At 46.0% G+C, this 17,519-nt stretch overlaps 5 protein-coding genes across 5 annotated transcripts; 3 read left to right on the top strand and 2 right to left on the bottom strand.

Annotated features, from left to right (window-relative positions):
• Positions 1 to 29: 29 nt before the first annotated feature.
• H6S33_003368 (uncharacterized protein) lies at positions 30 to 528 on the top strand (the record flags this gene model as incomplete). Its single annotated transcript, XM_044835109.1, has 3 exons — positions 30 to 162; positions 235 to 329; positions 397 to 528. 3 exons carry the CDS (start codon positions 30 to 32, stop codon positions 526 to 528), a joined length of 360 nt encoding a protein of 119 aa, XP_044691729.1.
• Positions 529 to 582: 54 nt separating this feature from the next.
• Positions 583 to 3,409, top strand: H6S33_003367 (uncharacterized protein; the record flags this gene model as incomplete). Its single annotated transcript, XM_044835108.1, has 6 exons — positions 583 to 593; positions 659 to 669; positions 734 to 854; positions 1,070 to 1,922; positions 1,993 to 2,413; positions 2,478 to 3,409. 6 exons carry the CDS (start codon positions 583 to 585, stop codon positions 3,407 to 3,409), a joined length of 2,349 nt encoding a protein of 782 aa, XP_044691728.1.
• Positions 3,410 to 4,205: 796 nt separating this feature from the next.
• H6S33_003366 (uncharacterized protein) lies at positions 4,206 to 5,609 on the bottom strand (the record flags this gene model as incomplete). Its single annotated transcript, XM_044835107.1, has 4 exons — positions 4,206 to 4,653; positions 4,739 to 5,004; positions 5,070 to 5,187; positions 5,242 to 5,609. 4 exons carry the CDS (start codon positions 5,607 to 5,609, stop codon positions 4,206 to 4,208), a joined length of 1,200 nt encoding a protein of 399 aa, XP_044691727.1.
• Positions 5,610 to 8,618: 3,009 nt separating this feature from the next.
• H6S33_003365 (uncharacterized protein) lies at positions 8,619 to 10,058 on the bottom strand (the record flags this gene model as incomplete). Its single annotated transcript, XM_044835106.1, has 5 exons — positions 8,619 to 8,975; positions 9,118 to 9,316; positions 9,376 to 9,406; positions 9,464 to 9,838; positions 9,947 to 10,058. 5 exons carry the CDS (start codon positions 10,056 to 10,058, stop codon positions 8,619 to 8,621), a joined length of 1,074 nt encoding a protein of 357 aa, XP_044691726.1.
• A 3,361-nt stretch (positions 10,059 to 13,419) lies between these two features.
• On the top strand, positions 13,420 to 15,359 carry H6S33_003364 (uncharacterized protein; the record flags this gene model as incomplete). The annotated part of the gene is made up of 8 exons (XM_044835105.1): positions 13,420 to 13,794; positions 13,862 to 14,005; positions 14,078 to 14,346; positions 14,444 to 14,592; positions 14,655 to 14,668; positions 14,764 to 14,792; positions 14,885 to 15,165; positions 15,241 to 15,359. 8 exons carry the CDS (start codon positions 13,420 to 13,422, stop codon positions 15,357 to 15,359), a joined length of 1,380 nt encoding a protein of 459 aa, XP_044691725.1.
• Positions 15,360 to 17,519: the final 2,160 nt, after the last annotated feature.

Here is a 17,519-nt window from a genome sequence, read left to right as displayed (position 1 = left end):
AACTGGATATTCCAGGCACAGGAAAAAACATGAGCACCAGTACTACCGAGACCGGGTTTTTCAAGCCAAAGGAGAAGAACGTCGATGGCCTCCCAGTCCGACTCATTCTCTGCTTTGATGGAACCGGAGATACAATGCAAGGGTCATTTAGTGCAATGAGGGGTGAGTCACAAACCATCACTCATCTCGTCCTTCCCCGTTTTCTGCTTGTGATGGCTGACAAGAAAATATAAGGCAAAACCTCTGGCACAAAGGATTCAATCAAGACCATATTTGACATGGCAAGGGCGGGGCCTGTAAGCGATTCTGATGGGCAAAAAAGATTCCAGGTAAGGGGAGCACTACCATTTCTTGGCAAGGCTGTGCATTTACTGACGAAAACTAACTTAACAATAGTTCGTGCAGTACTTCGAAGGAATAGGTACCAAGGATGCAGGATATGGGGGCTACTTGAGCAGGGCAGTTTCCTTATTTGATTGTGCAACTGGGCATGGTAATGGCTTTTGGGAGAGTCCTGTCATCGTCTAATGGGCTGTCTAACTTGTGTATATATGAGAACAGGTTATTTGGATATTCTCCAGAATGGCTACAAGGTATGTTGCCAGCAGTTGCAGCATGGCAATGCTCAACGTCATGAAATATTTATTTTTGGATTCAGTCGGGGTGCCTGTAAGTCCTCATACCTGTTACCGCCCATTTTTCAGCAAAAATTCCGGGCCTAATCAGCATTCAGTTATCTCGAGGGCATTAGCATCCTTCATCCAATATGTTGGCCTGATAAAAGCAGACTCGGAGTTTATGGATAAGGATGAGAACAACGATACTGTCTTCCAGGCCAAGTTCAAGGCACTCCTGTAGCAATACGCTTCGATTACCAAGTGGTCGTACATTGGTACCAAGGTATATTTACCCATATTCTTGGAATAGGAAACTATTAAGTAGCTAATATTTACTCCGTTGCTAAAGAAACCCGTTAAAAATCGAGAGCGTAAGCTACTGTAGGTGATACCCTTAATGCTGGGAACCACCAATTATCATATATGCATAGCGTCTCCTCTAACTCTCAAAGCCCATTCTGCGTTGAACCACCCCGCGTTCGACTGCTGGGCGCTTTTGACACTGTCAAGACTGTGATACCTCTCCCTGTCACCAACTATCTAAGCCATGGTGCATCAAACATTGATTTTGAAATGGACGCCCCTGGCATCGTGGACCACTTCCGGCACGCCCTTGCACTCAACGAAGCGCGTCCGTTGTTTAACCCCGACCTTTGGAAATCTGACGCCGATTCAGCAGATAGTAGCTATCTGGAAGCGTGGTTCTTTGGTTACCATCATGACATTGGTGGTGGTCGCAAAGTGCAGGGTCTAGCATTGTGGCCTCTGCAATGGATTCTTCAAGCCGCCAAAGACTACGGACTCGTCCTCGATCCCAAGATGGAACCCTACGATGTCCTGTTTACCGGCGAGGATAATGTCATTCAAACTCCGCATGATATTGCAATGAAGATGTTCGACATGATCAACCACCACACGGCGACTCGAGCGTGGGGCCTGGCTCTCAACATGTCTGGTTCATACATGGCGTCAGAGCCCAGGAACTACCTTGAATATCTCACGACGCCACCATATCTCAAAATATTGAAACCAAAGGTGTTTCTACATCCCTCTGCATACCTGGTCTTTGATGTCAGTTCTTCTTTCAGGCTACAAGTGTACCAATGGAAGTATTTCAGAAACTTTTTGAGAGATCGTTTCATCACCCTGCCCCAGGGTACGATACCGTGGTGGGAGAAGCAGACAGTGAATGGTATTTTGAAGGCGGGTTCGAGGATAGTGCAGCGCCTGAATCTACTGGTTATCGGAAGACCAGGCATGGGGAAGTCGGAACTGATTGGAAGGGTCTTTGGTAATATTCAAAAGGTAGATTCAATCACTGTCATTTAACTCACTGTTCCTTACCGACTCCAAGGACACTAATGATGGAGAATAGACAAAACATGATATCAACACACCCATCAGAATCCCTGATAATGACCGAGTGCGGATTTACCTCTCCAATGGGTTTGGTGAAGGCGGCAGTGATGACCATGCTCGCATCGAGGCATTTCTTGAACAGCATCGCAATACCGCCGATGTTCGGGAGCAGATCCACGCCATGTGGTACTTCCTCGACTGCTCTCAAAAGAAAGTTCCCCCTTCAGAAAAGGAGTTTTTTGAAATGAATTTTGGTCAAATTCCTATTTTGGTGGTTCTGAGGAACGAGGACAAATTACTGAATCAGATCAAGGAAATCCTTGATCGGGATTTCAGTACCGAAATCGATATCCTATCTGAGCTTAATGCAGCGATCGAGAATGTGAAAATCCAATGCAAAAGTCTACCGGTGCGCACTTATGTTAATGCTCAGAGTCGTAAGTAAACATACAGCACATGATGGGCTCCCGTTTCAGTCGCTGATAGGTCGAAACAAAATAGCTCTGGACACGCCAAAGAACCTCCTCATAGAGACTTCAATGAACCTGGAGAGCGAAGCTGTCCATGTAGCGTTGATCAAGGCACAGCGTATCGAGCTTAAACCCAAGATTGCGTTGGCGACCCAGGAAAGCGTGCGAGCATACACAATTTGGCACAGCTTCAAGTTTGGTGGGAAGAGGTTCGACTTCAATCGGAATGAGAAACCCGAGGGAATGAAGCTGTCAATGATGCTTATGGAGCCTATCCTTGTAAGCTTTAATATTCGGTTCACCGGAGACGCCACACTAATCCAGTCTCTCGTCGGGACACCCTGGGATGCCATCGACCAGTACATGAATGGACTATGGGATGATTCCCTTCCAGCGGACCTGATCCTGACATGCATGCTCGATACCATACTCATCATGGCATACGTCCTGTTACATCAACGAATTAATGGGAAGCTCAAGAGTCGCAAAGACAACGCACAGCCCTTATCCGCATCAGATATTGAAAAGGCTTGTGAGTGGTACACAACACAAAAGGAGAACAGGCAGGCAGAGACTCATACAAAGATCAAAGAGTTACTGGCCGAGAATGGATCTCCAAAAGACTCTTCCATTGCCAACTTGCAGATGAAGATCATCGAAACTGTGGAGCTACAGTCAGATACCGCCGGCGAGGACCTGTTATATTCAGCGGTCATGAAAGGTACGACAGCGGTCATGAAAGGTACGACGGCGGTCGTGCAAGGTACGGCAGCGGCCATCGGAGGTGCCACAGCCGCCATTGCAGATGCGACAATGGCCATCGGTGGTGCGACATTCGCCATTGGGGGGGCGACAGGGGCTATGATGGGAGATGCGACAGGGGCGATTATGGGAGGTGCGACGGGGATCTTTGGAGGTGCGGTCAAGAATATGAAGGGTATAAGGAAGGGTCTTTTTAGATGATTTGAATATAGGAATCCGGATGATTTTATATCCTCTTATTCAGTTTCCTCATTAACACAAACCAGCTCAGATTATATCTTGACCATTCAGCCTCGAAGTACCCGTGTGAAACTTGTACCTTTACAATTCTCTGTACGATTCGCACCCTTAAGCTGAGGTTTTCCTGTACCATATAATACGAATCAACAGTATTGGCTTTATCAATTGAACGAATTCTTAATTAGAGAGCAGAATAGTAGCCTGCCTAAATTTACGATCTATAGGAAAAAATCTAGACTGTCTCGAGCTGCTAAATATGTGTATGTGCGGCCCAACTAATTCTAGAGTACCAAGAGAGAATATTCAAGGATATTGCAGGACTAGAAATTTCATATCAACTATGAAATAATTCAGAGAAACTATTGGATCAACCCTGGTAATCGAGAACGGAGATGTACCGTTGAGAGTGTTCTATAGGCATCCTAGTACATAGTTCACAAGTCACGGTCATGATGAGGTGATATAGTATAGTTTTAAAGTAATTTACATATTCTCCTTTTAAGGTAGTATACTTTGATACCCCTTCCCGCGTGAAGTCCCCGGGAAACTATTACCCACTCCGCCTAAATTTCCCGCATTCTATGCAAGCTACGTGTAGATCCTGGTTCATCGGTCCAAAGCCACACAATCGACAATACCAGGGCGCCGTTAGCCTAGATTTTGGGGTCGGTAGAGGTCTTACGGGAAATGGAGCCAAGCCCCAGGCAATAACGTCAGCATATAGTGTTCCTGGCTTTATTTAGGGCTCATTACTATCTTACATTACTGATGGAGCGCTCTTTGAGACCTGCGAGGCGGAGTTTAGTTCGTTGCCTGGTTCTAGTTTCGAATCGTCATCTGGTTCAGCTTCTAAATCATCACCTGGTCGCAGTTTCGAATCGTCATCTGGCTGTTCAGCTTCTAAATCGTCACCTAGTCCTAGTTTCGAATCATCATCTGGTTCAGCCTCTAAAGCATCACCTGGTTCCGGATCCAGTTTCGAATCATCATCTGGTTCGGGTTTCTCATTTGGGGGGTTGGGTTGCTCTTGGGTCGCTAGGGTGGCGATACTTTCGGGTTCGTCTGGTCTTCCTAGCAAGAGATGAAAACGTTTGAAGAATTGCTTATCATTAGGATCAACTAACGACACTGGATGTGTCCCAAACGCCTCAGAGGCCTTTATAGAAACTCCAGAAGAAATCGTACTGGCATGGCTGCCATGTGTGCTTGTGGCTTGGGGCTCTGATGATACCTCCCGTTAGCTAGGTAATTGTCTCTTGCAAGGTGTTTTACCAGGGGCTGTATACTCACCATTGTACTGGTTCGTCATATTCGGAAGTAGCCCCTATGTATATCGCGTAGCATTGAGGACATTCATGTTCTTTGACAATGTTGTTTCTGTGCTTCTTGATAAGCATTGCCATCGAGAGTGTCTTCCCCGGTTTTGCGAAGATGGCCCAGGTGTCCTTGGTCAGTACCAATTTCGTAGATTGGTCTGTTAACACATAAAGCCTAGCTTCTACCCAACTAGAATCTTTTCGATTTTCGAATCTGACGCAAAGAAGCGTGTGAAGACCCTATGGGACCCATGTATCAAAGCTATGCTTGGATATATACTGCTTAAGATGGATGAAATACATACCTCCCATGTGCTAAACATCTCGGCGGAAAATTGGATGCTCTTATCTAATGTATCTACTAAGTGGATAGGCTTATCACATAGCCAATTTGCAGGTGGTGGAATTCCATCTAACATGCTCCTGTAATAGTATCTAATTATTGATAGACCTTGAGGAACGGAGCTGGGTATATACATTTTAACAATGCTTTCGAGGTCTTGGATTGATGTGCGGCATTTGTCCTTATACTCCAGGCACTTCATCTTATCGCGAAGAACCCACCAAAGTCTAGACCTATTTTGAGACCTCTTGGAAAGACGCCCGTCAAGCTTATTTATATATCTCGAACATGCCAAAATTTGAGTCGTTGCTAGCTCCAGCGCTACCGGCGGTAATTTCGTGTCGCAAGTTTTCTTTTCTAGCTCTCCCAACAGATATTTCAGCGTATTTACTTCATTCCTAAGTGTCTGCGAATCTTCGGAGTAGGATCGTGTATCGCCCCAAAGAATGGAGATAGCGCGCATCATTAGCCATACATCGCCAATACTAAATCCGAAGGACATGGCGAGATTAACTTCGAAGTTGGAATGGTTCCAAGGATACAGATCAGTGTGATGAGTGGTGATGTTGATAAGGTTGAGTCTCAACACCTACGAAGAACGAGGCTGAAAGGATACACCAAAGACCCCCGAAGGCTCCCGCAGATTGCAACGAGAGTTTGCAGTGGAGCCATAGGTCGTTGTACCGCCACACTTAATCCCGGCCATGCCAAGAATATGCCTTAATTCCTGGATGTGCATTCGCACTGCTCGAGGTCTAAACTGTACGTCGATTTGGAGACTTGATATCCCCACCCATGGAGATAGAGCAAGACTATGCAGAAAAGAAATTTAAGAGATACTGGAATAAACCTCTCTTTATGGGCTCAACGTATTCTGGAGTGTAGAGTCGGGGTGTATTAGAAACGGGTAGATTGCACGCTAGGCTTCATCACTCTATAGCGCGGCCTCGAAAACCACGCTCCTGTTCCAGCCACACCCGCAGCCACTCAAGGATGACCAATTGGGAGCAACTAAAACAAGGCAAAACAGCCTTGCCAGGAGGAGCGGATCGGGGGCAGTTAGGTTACCTCTACATACCCCCAACGATTTGACTAGAGTTATTAATATTAACTTCCATCTTTCATGAAAGTCTTCAATACGTTGACGTTATAAATTAAAACAAACGAGTGGAGATACTAAGTAGTTTAGAACAAAATATGTATGTACTGTGTTTGTCCTTACCCCCGTTCGTTGGCTAAACGTCCCCTCCAGCCTCATGCAAGTGATGATGATAGATCAAAGGAAGTCGTTCTGATTCGCTATCTATCCATCCAGAAGGACTGTTTCCCCATCGAACTTCTAAACCGAGGTCCCCACCTTATACGAGTTTATAAGTGCCTTGAGCTGTTGCCTTCTAGCTAGGTGGTTAAACTGGGTAAGCCTTGACCTTTGCATGCGCGAAAGGCTTAGGAATGTCCATTCAGCCTTGTGTACTGCAGCTGGGAAGGTACTCTATCGGTTCGCGAACTTTGTGATCGTGACCACTAAGCTAGTCGCTTTTCAACGGATTGATGGTTCGGTCTTTCTTTGTTCCAACAGATCCTTGGAAATTATAATCGATTGTTTGATCCCACACAGAAATGCCCGGTATCAGTGACTCCATCAGAGTGGTCGCAGAGGAAATGATATCGTATGCAGACTATAAAGTCAAACCAGTAACCCACCTTTCTTCAAGGCGAATTAACCGTCAGTACTCTACCTCTCTATTTGTATCCTCTTCTTGCAGATACCACTGTCACTGGATTAATGGGTTAATGGGTAGAAACTGGTATTGTACGAGATCTCAAGAGGATTATCGAGGACAGGGTGCACGTGTGTTGAAAGACCACAATAATACCTACATGATCTTGACTGTTGGGCTAATCGTCGCTGATTCGTAACTACTAATCATATCATCCCAGGTAATCCAGTCTTGTTCTTCGAGAGACGTACGCAAGTATATATATATAATTCACGTCAAGCACCAAGGTGTGGAGTCTATCGATGTCAACAACCCCACAGATACACGCTCTTGAGCGCCTGGGACATAGAGACGGAACGTATCTTATAACATGAAGTCTTTCTCCTGGAATATGTGCGGAATTAAGATAATAGTTGTTTGAGGTTTTGTTTGTGGTTCGATCGGGGGGCGGTACCATCATGCAGCGAATTTATCTACACCAGAGATGCATGCCAAAGAGCGACCAGGAACATGACATTAACGTGACGTTCCGGGGAACGAACATCATGAGCTTGCACAGCCTTACTGTGTCCTATGTTGCGCTTCCTAGATAGTAATCGTCTGGAAGACTCAAAAGCTCCAAATCCAACACCCCCGGTTGGTTATATCAAGTTTGAGTGATCGCTTGTGATTATCTGAGCATATCCTTTTTTGTAGCAGCTTCCATGTTTTAATGATGAAATGGTGATATCCTGTTACGATAGGACTGACTAGTGACACTTGTCGATAGGTACCCTTACGAATCTTTAATTCAAAGACCAATATTCCACTCAGAACAGATTGCCCAAGAAATTACCTAATTATTGCTACGGGTAGTTGGTTCTGATACCTTAAAAACAATAGAGGGTGTTCCTGAAGCTCCATTCTTGGTATATCCATTGCTAAATTAACATTACTATTGGTTTTTTACGTACATATATACTGAGATCAATTGCAAACGGTAAGTATCCATTTAGTGTTCTGCAGACACCACTAAGATAACCAATCAAAACAATCTTAACAAAAACTAACGAAACGACCTAAATATGATATTCAATATATCATATCCTATGCACTCATCAATTACGATCACTTCATAACTGATTCCCCGCACAAGGCCCAGGCCCCCCAACTTCAACAATCGGATCCTGATTCCCACCAAGCAGGAAAAAGGAATCCCCCAACCCATTAGGGCAGGTAGCGCTCGGATTCGGCCCCACCGCATTATAAGTAAGAGCACAAAAGCCAGGTGCGCTGAAAACCCTAGGGTACAATTTCGAAATGGTAAACTACCATTAATGCGAGTTGACCTATGTTACCCGCATTTGGGGATGAAATTGGCAAAGAATTGTAGATCTAATTGGATGAACAATGGAATTAAGATGATCAATTATCCTACCATCATGGTATAAACTACAGATATATTAACACTCCATCAAAAAAAAATACTGGAGGGATAAACCGGGGTTGAATCTGCATCATTTCGAATATATACTATAAGCTGTACCATTTAGGCCATGAAGGAAGATACCAGTTCTCTGTTTCATCGGCCTATCAATTAGGATAGTGGGAGGAAAAGATAATTTACCCTTTCCCTCAGATTACTTTCAACGAAAAAACCCGCTAAGTCCTAAAGCAGCAGGCTGAACCTTATTTAGTCTACGACCGATAAAAAAACCCAAATATGGAAAGAGTAACCTGTATCTCTCATAGTTCCGGTAAGTTACCACTAAAGAGCAAAAGAGTACGACTTTACCTTTCCGGGCCGATTACTACACTCCCGAATCGGATGAATTAGGCACCTCACACCGGAAAAGTTGTACCGTAGGGAAAAGCCAGGCCGAGCAACGTTGAACCCGGGCTGGATCATAGCACTGTAGGCAGCACTCCTCCGCGGTGACAGAGCCGGGTACGTCGATAATGCCGCTGCCGGCGTTGACACCTATTCCGAAGGCGCCAGGCACACGGTTCTGGCCGGGGCAGGCGATGTAGGTTGCGACTGGGGCGGTGGATATGGTGGAGGTGGTCACGGTGGTTGTGGTGAGGAGCGTGCTTGTGGAGAGGACGGTGCTGATGGAACGAGCGTAATGCTTGTAGTGGAGACGGTCCCAAAGACCGTGGAGGTTGTTCTAATGATAGTGGTAACCGTGGGGTTGGCATTGGTGATGGTAGTGGTGGAGGTGACTATCTGTTGCTCCCCGGGACTGTCGTCGTCGAGTTGTAAGCCGTTGTGGTATGCGCAGCTCTGGTATCAATTGAAGTAGTGCAAACTGTAACGGTTTCGACGACAGTCTTGACTGGGCCATAGGCAAGAGAGCATCCGGCAGAGATAAGGTTGTCTGGCACGTATTCGAGGCAGTCAGGGACTTTGTTGCGGCGCCCTCGCTTCGCTGAGCCGCTGTCACGCCGGGCAACGGTTACTGTAGGCGTCCCGAAGGTTGCGGTGATTGTCGTGGTGGGTATTGTGACACTACATGAAATTAGCACGTTTAGCCCAGAATTCCAAACAAATATATATGCTCAACATACCTCACAATAACGGACGTCGCGGTTTCGAGAGCTTTTAGAGATGTCAGATCTTAACTCAACTACCAGGAGGGGTATCACAGCGCCATACATGTTACAACGCCAACATCACTCGTCACCGTGCTAGTCGCTACCGTCGTAGTAACAGTCTCCGTGCCCGCCGGTATGTGGCTGGTAATCACAACAAGATCCGTAGAGAGGTTGGTCACAGTGTTTGTGACATAACCTGTCTTGATGACCGCCGTTCCCGGCCCCTGCGTAGCGGTCACACCGGTGGTGACCGTGGTCGCCCCTTTCGTGACCGTCGATACTTGCCCCACAGTTACCGTTGTGTGCTGTTTCTTGGTGTCTATTTCAGTCTTGGTGATGGTCGTGGTCATCGCATTGCCTCCAAGCCAGGAGGAGCAGAACTTCTCGAGGTGATTGGACTTAATTATGTTTGCAACCTCTTTCGGATGGCTTCGCCCTGTAGACTTGTAAGAATGATACCAAAGAACGCTTGTACTTCGCCCCTGGGTTGATGCTGGAGGAATTGGCAGCCCGGATCCAGGTGAAGGGTGCTTTAGGTACTAACCATCTCTACCATGGACAATGTTTCTAACAGAGTTTGTACCAATGTCTGAATTAATGCACGAGAGGAAGACGGCGGTCCTAAAGACACTGTCAATGGCCTTGTAGATCAACATGGTGTGAGAGTGATTGAGAGTACTCGAGTCCTAGTGCAAATCCTAATAAGGGAGACTTGACTTAGCTTTCTCAAGACTCCAAGCGTTCTTATATGTACATTCATATACCAGAAATCGGTATTGTTGGGCACGGAGACACTGGTTTCGGTAATATGTACTTTGTGCGAGGTAGGTTGTATGGTGTCGGAACTCTTAAATCTGAACCTTCAAACGCAGGTACGGGAACCCCAATCGCCAGGGAATGCCTTTGAGAAAACATCCACGATCCGAGTTTGATTCCGTGTAATCTGTGCATACATGTAGGTTGTACTCCAAGGCTTGATTAAGCTCCACGGAAGCTTATTTAGAGGCAATTGGTACATATAGCTATATGTAGCTAGGCTATCGTCAAGTGGGGGTAAAGCTACATGTAGTCTAACATGTCCCTCTTTCCCTCATTTCTACCTGTGAGCCCGTGGTCCTAGCGCCAACACCCCCGCTTTAGACTGGTGTCTTCAGCCATGTCCACGGATAGATCAGTACTTAATCTAGATACTGACATCCAGAGTATATATGGAAATACCCGGAGGCACACCAAACCGACCCCCGTCTAGAGTGGGTGCATACATGGGAGATACCGGTGGTGGAGATTTGACCCCTTTGCAGACCAAGCGCCTTGTTCCTACGTATTCCAAGAGTACTTTACTCTAGAGATTCTTACATCATTCATCGATTTAGAGTAGAATATCCGTTCGATTAAGGTGTTTTGTTGAGTTGAGGTATCTTGCGTCTCCAAACGTTACACCACCTTTTGGGAACCTTGACCGTATACGTATAACATGTGAACGTGTCCGGTCGTTGAAGAGCGTGACTACTACTGGCTCGTGGGTAAATATTATATACGCAACTAACATGTACAGCGCGCGGTGCAACAATTTGAAATTCTTCGGTGCGGATTAAAGTGACTGAGACGAGACGAGAAAGCGGTATGTATGGTGGGTGACACGATATCGGGGCCGGTAAGAGTATATGAACGCCAAATCTATCTCCTCAACAACAACACAATATATTTTTGATTAGAAGCCGTAGAATGATAGAGAATCGAGAGCAGAATCATTCTACGGCCTTTGATTTTAATTATCTTGTGTTGTGGTTGAGGAGATAGAGTTTGAAGTTGGGTGATTTTGGTAGGGAGGCAGGTCAATTTTTACCCATACAAATTATTAAGGCCGGATCGAAATCCAGTAAAATACCCCTGTCAATCACCATAAAGCACTCGGTTTATTACCAAAAACGGCTATGATCTGCCATCTGTGAGCTCAAAAACACTTGTTTCACTACTAAATAGGTGATGATTTACCTGATGGAGATTTTTACATGTGCCAAGACCGACCCCGATATCGTGTCGCCCACCATACTAGCACCGAGGTGGTTGGTGCACGGCGTGCCGAGCGAACTAGCGCGAGGATCAAGCTTTTTGTATCCCAGGCTACTCAATCTCGGCTATGCACTTATATAACTTAAGCTTATTTCAACTGCATCACTTCGATCTTGAGGGCAACCACACAGGTAAACCCAATTTCCCGCCTATGGTGACTACATAGTTCAACTTCAACTTATTTATCATTCCGGTATTGTGATGGTGGCAGCCATAAATGCGGGTAAGAGCAGAGAGGAAGGGGGTGAGGTGTAGTCAGTTTGCCCGCTTGCGGAGGGTGGAGCGTGTAGCCGCTACGGCAGAAAGCCAAGGCTGTCCTGCCAATCGCGAGGTTACAAGTAAAACAAGAAAAATGGAATTAATAAGGATAATACAATTAAGGCGAAGCAGTGTGGTTCACGAGGCCGAGCGGCCTTGTGGCTTTGCTTCGAGACCATGACCTCGAGGCCGGACGATACCGAGAGCTTACAAGGCCAAGGAAGCTCGGAACCACCACTCTGATAGGCCTCGAGGTGCCTCGAGGCAGCCAAGATCGAGCATATCCTTAAATATAATGCAGACTCAGGTTGGTATCGCACTAGGTTTAAGTATCGATCCACTCTTATCACCAAAAGTTTCTGTACTGGCGGTCTCGAGATGCCTCGAGACACCTCGAGGCCACTTCCCTGAAACCTCGAGACCAGGAAAGGCCAATGTTAAGTAAAACCAAGCGGCCTCGGTACTACTCTCCGTTCTCTTCTCGAGCGGCCTCGTGGACCACACTAAGGCGAAGTATTATTGAGATTCTTTGCGATCTCTTACGGCATACTTGTCCTCGCCACCTAAGTACAAGTATATTTATGAATTAAAATGAAACAACCACATGTCGCACAACAGAATTATCCCTCCACGTCCCCAATTTAACTTCCCCGGCAGCTATATACATGTATCTTGCCATGAGACGGGATAACACCTCCCTCACTAGTAATATATGAATGCGCACTCGTAGTTCTGCGTAGATTGACGACTGTTGATGTCTGCTCTTGAGGTCAAATAGTGTATAGTTATAGTATTCTTATATAATTATAGCTAGTAGAGAGAGTAGTCGACTTATGAGGGAGTGGGGCGGGTGGGTGAGAGATGCCTGGATTCATTGACTTCGAAAACTACATGAAATGTTGCCTATTTGCCCGTTCAAGAAAGGAATGCACGGTATATATCTTGACGTCCCCCCCCCCCCCTCTTTTCTTTTGCCCGATTCCATTGGGAACATCTCCTCCTTGCTTTTAACAGCTTCAGTTATATCAAGTTGTCACTTATACATATATATATATACATATTTAATAAATATATATTATTATATGGTCCCTGTCAACGATACGGCCGCCCCTGAGCTCCATTATATAGTTTTTATAAAAAGAGATCAAGCTTTGCTCACTTCAGTTTACCTCGTCTCCCCCTCCCGGGGGACCAAGCCTAAGGGCCCGTTTGACGTGGAGAGGACAAGTGTACTCGTTTGGTAAGCCACTAGGCTATGTTAACTAAATGCAGCTGGGTTAGGGTCGGGGCAGCGTTTTTTTATTTCAGTCGATTTGTTGACTCTGGTTGACTTTTGTACTGGGGTAAGTCATGCAATATTTCACGGATAAGTCATTCCCCACCAAAATTTAACAAGTCGGTCCGTTGCCAAACGATTAGGCACCTCCTTCCACCAGTCTTGACGTCCAAATATCATTTCCAGCCGGGCAATTTTACAGGCACGACTCACTGTTGCAGACATGACATGCACTGCAGAGGTTAGGTTTCTCGCTCTCAACCAATCGGAGTCTAGGTGCCAAGGACCGTTGCACTGCCCCCTGCCTCGCTGCTAGTATACCGGACCTCGCGAATCTTGTCGGCGGTCTCCCATGCTTTCTGCCCCACTATCTGATACACATCCTCCATACTTGATCGCTCGTGTTAAAGATGTCCGTCGGTATAGGCCTCGGAGATGTTTGCATCGTGCTACGTGGAGCATTCACTATGTGGGCTGGAGTCCGTGCCTATTCGGAGGACACTGGGACAATCCGGGAAGAGATATCCCTTTGGAAACTCAGATTAGAAGAGCTTGACCAGCGAGTCAGAGACGCTAACATCTCGCCTGGAGCTGCAAGAATGGCCAAGCGTCATCTCCTAGAGTCATTCAAAACGCTCGAAAAAATCGAAAAGTACCTTTGCGCGCCAGCAACGAAGGGCTCTGCACACTTAAAATGGGCTGTATATCAAAGGAATAAAGTCATGAGATACAAGGAAAACTTGAATGCCCTTATGAGTCGGATCGCGGAAATGATGATTGCGTATGTAGATCGGACTCGATAGCTATGTACATACATCTAGTTCCTGACTGACCAAAATGGCGCACGGCGAGAACGTTCACCACCAGGCTGTTATGGTACCGACAAACAGCCTTACTACTATATCACCTACCCAGTTCAAGGAGGAGCCAGTCATTTTGGTGGATGCGATGGATGAAATGGTTTTTTTTTCGGCGGCTTTTTGCCAGGACCTCGAGGTATGAACCAGCGCTAATCCGTATTTCTATACAATCCCGCCAGCTATTAGCTTTCGAATTTCCGTTGAAAAGTCCCTCCATACGTTGATTGGCCTCAGATTCAAACTGTCAAAGGTGGCATCGTGGATGGAGCAAAGGAGATACGAGATTACTAATGAGGCCACTGGGACCAAGCTGAGCAGCGATGTTCATGGAAATATTGTCAAGCCTGGTATGAGGCTATCGATGGCTATGATGCTGTTTTTGGAGAAGGAACCTACGAGGCAAAGCCAACACGAGTGCCCAAAATGGGGAAAGTGTTATGAGGGGGACACAAGTGGGGTTCTGGAACGGGTTCAATGGTAAAATTACCCGTTAACTTGATTTGCCAACGATAATTTCATAAAGATTATCCGTATATTCGAGACAAGCGATACTGACTGTATGATTAACTTCAAGTGAACAATGCCAGACAACCTTTCAAGTATCACTTGAGCCACGGATTATAGAGATAGATAATACCAACAAGAACACGCGGGATGAAAACACACTAAAGGTACAGACAGCTGGGGCCAGTGCTGTGGATTATCGAGATATAGGATTATTCCGTCGTTTACATGTTTTACTACGGGAATTACATGAGAGGGCGGAGCTCGCCCCCATAAGTAAGCTAATATCAACGAGGTAATTTACATAATCCTAATTAAATAAAGCCATGAACACGTAACATGCTGACATTGTTGCCTGGGGCGTTCTGGCGGTGCACGCTTTGTAATAAGAATATTCTCTGCACTGTGAAAACAATGAAGTAAGCTGATGGCTATGAAGACGTTGCCCCCGCCTCCCTCTTTTATATCAGCCGCATTCTTTAAACTCCCATTCACTAACTACCAGACATAGAAATCATATTCTCCGAGCACATATCCGACCTATTTCGTGTATTCGCTGTGGCTTATTCTTTGACAAAGCCTACGAGCTCAATCACCACATAAAGTCCCTTTGTGCGCGGGTGGCCCGCCAGGCCGTAGATAGGAACCCGGATAGGGTTCGAATCGAATCAGCAGATAGAATGAATAGAATCGAGTCAGCAGATAGAATAAATAGCTGTCGATCGTTGTCTGAAATTCAGGCAGAACTCGACTCCAGGAGCTGGAGATACGATTACGTCGATAGCACAAACAGTAAGTTAGCTACATCCAGATTTTGATTTAGAATTTCAGTTGGTGCCACCTATTCGTGAACTGATATCCTCTCAGATCTACACTTGCTACGCTCCACCAACTCTGGAGACCAACCAGTTGCTCTACTTCCCACTGAATCGGATTTCATAGACGACCCGATATTTTCAGCTTCCGTAGAATTTCCGACTGGATAAGATTGGATAGACGGCCCGATATTCACAGCTCCCGTTGAATTGGGCCGGATAGACGATCCGATATCTTTAGCTGCCATTGAGTCGGTTTTAGGAAACCAAGATAGTGTAGTATATCCCACTGAATCGGTTTCAGGGTACCAATCGTTGGTTCTTGATCGAACGGAGAACCCATAGCTACGGTGGTAGAGACCGATTTTTTGGAGGTCCCAGAGTGGTGGCGGCATTAGAAAACGAATTGTTTCATTCATTCACAGAAGATGTCGATTGGAGCCGAATATTTGATTCAATTTTGGATACCCTTCAGTGCTACTCTTTTTCTGATCATTCCTTGTACACGTGTATAGATAGGTTTCCTGATGCCTTTCCATGCTGTCATTTCCTGAACCTTTCCAGGGCATGGACATACGTATACAGATACATTTCCTAATCAATAAACTGTTTCGTTCCTCAATTAAAGGCGTCAGGAAAGATGTAGGGAAAGGTGGAAGGAACGCTGCAAGGAAAGTGTCACGAAAGGTATCAGGATATCAAGGTGTTGGGGCCAGTGTCATGGAAAATGTTGAAAACTGTTCGATAAACGCTCCCAGAAGAGTATCGGGAAGGTAGTTCAATGATGGTACCGCCCATGTATAGACAAATTGGTGATGCACGCCCATTTTGTATCTAACGATTTCGACCTTGGTAATATTTTCGATTGTCTACAATTGACACTAAGCTTTAGTTATGTGACCCTAAATATTTACGTATCTATTGGATAAGTATACAATTACGCAAGAGTTGCAGAATGCCCTCAAGGGAACCTGTTCGATCGAAGATGCCTCACGTTGCACAGTGGTCCTCACCCCACCGCTCTCCTAGGTCTAAAATTGAAGGCATATGAGTAACACAATATATAGCGTTAATTTAGTCCCAATTGCGAGGCTGTCTCGGGATTGGTTCCATGAAACTCTCCTGGGCTGGGATAGACCAACTATTGCGTGGGCCCGGCTAGGCTGAGCTATCCAGGCGCCGGGTACGTACCCCCATTGGACACTATAACCCGAGCATCAGACTTTAATCTAACGGGGAAATAGTATCAAGCCATATCCAATATCCCCAGCCCACCGAGAAATAAAGTTTCCTGAAAACATAGGTTTGGTTTGCAGGCGACTGAAAATGCAATAAGGTCTTGACGTCGGAAGAGTCTAGTATCTGGCTTCCATAGGCGTGGGATAGGGCATAAAGATATACTAGTTCTGGATCGAATGGACCTCTTCGGCTTGGAAAAGCGGGGGGAGAATTCAGCTCCATGTATTCCTGTGAGATCGATATAGCGGTCATCTAGGATTCCCTATACCCTCATTTTACCCCCAGCTTCGCGATCCCGACTAGCATTAACGGGTCCTATAGCAGTATCGTAGTATCGATCAATACACCCCGACGCTGGGAGGATTTCCCTTTGACCGGCCAATGCTCCGGTACTTGCAAAGGGGCAAGACGTTAAATGCCCACTTAGGATACCTCCCTACCAGCGGTTAACCCGCCCGCAGCCCTCAATACCCACGTACCCACTCGCAATTCCAGGCCCCTTTGCAGTCTCGAGCCAGACTGGTTCTGTGGGTGAGGTAATCACAGTGCTACTACCTAGTTTACATTAAGAATCAACGCGAGGCCTTATGACCTCCGCGGAAGTCATTGCATTAGACTCTCGATTCCCCGATACGTAGAAGAAGACCTCATTGAGAGATCGATATCATTATCGGAGATACGTGTTCTTTAGTCCCTTCATCGCGATCGACAGATAGGAGAAAAAAAAAAAAAAAAGAAACAGAGCCAAATAAAGCGCCCGGTTTAACAAGGAGATGTGTTGGGATGTCAAGTTCACTGCTCATTAACGTTCCATGCTTCACTCAAATGGGCGTGACGAGGTTGCTATGAGAGAATTACCCACCCAGGCGCGGTGCCGGGGGCGGAGACTAATATTATGCGCCTATTGTAGAGTCGAGTATATATCCCCCTCCGGTTCCGGGCTCCGACATGACATGGGCGCTGAACGTGCTTCTTCAGATCATATCATGGAAGATGCACGATATTCCTCTTGAAAACCCTTAAAATACCTCACCGACCCTACATTGTAACGGTAAGTGCGTCTCACAAATCACTCTCCCTCCGGCGATACCG

Source organism: Morchella sextelata (assembly GCF_020137385.1).
Source record: "Morchella sextelata strain SCLS chromosome Unknown scls_15, whole genome shotgun sequence".
Lineage (NCBI taxonomy): Eukaryota > Fungi > Ascomycota > Pezizomycetes > Pezizales > Morchellaceae > Morchella > Morchella sextelata.
Note: the sequence above shows the minus strand (reverse complement) of the source record. Positions and strands in the feature narration are given on the sequence as shown.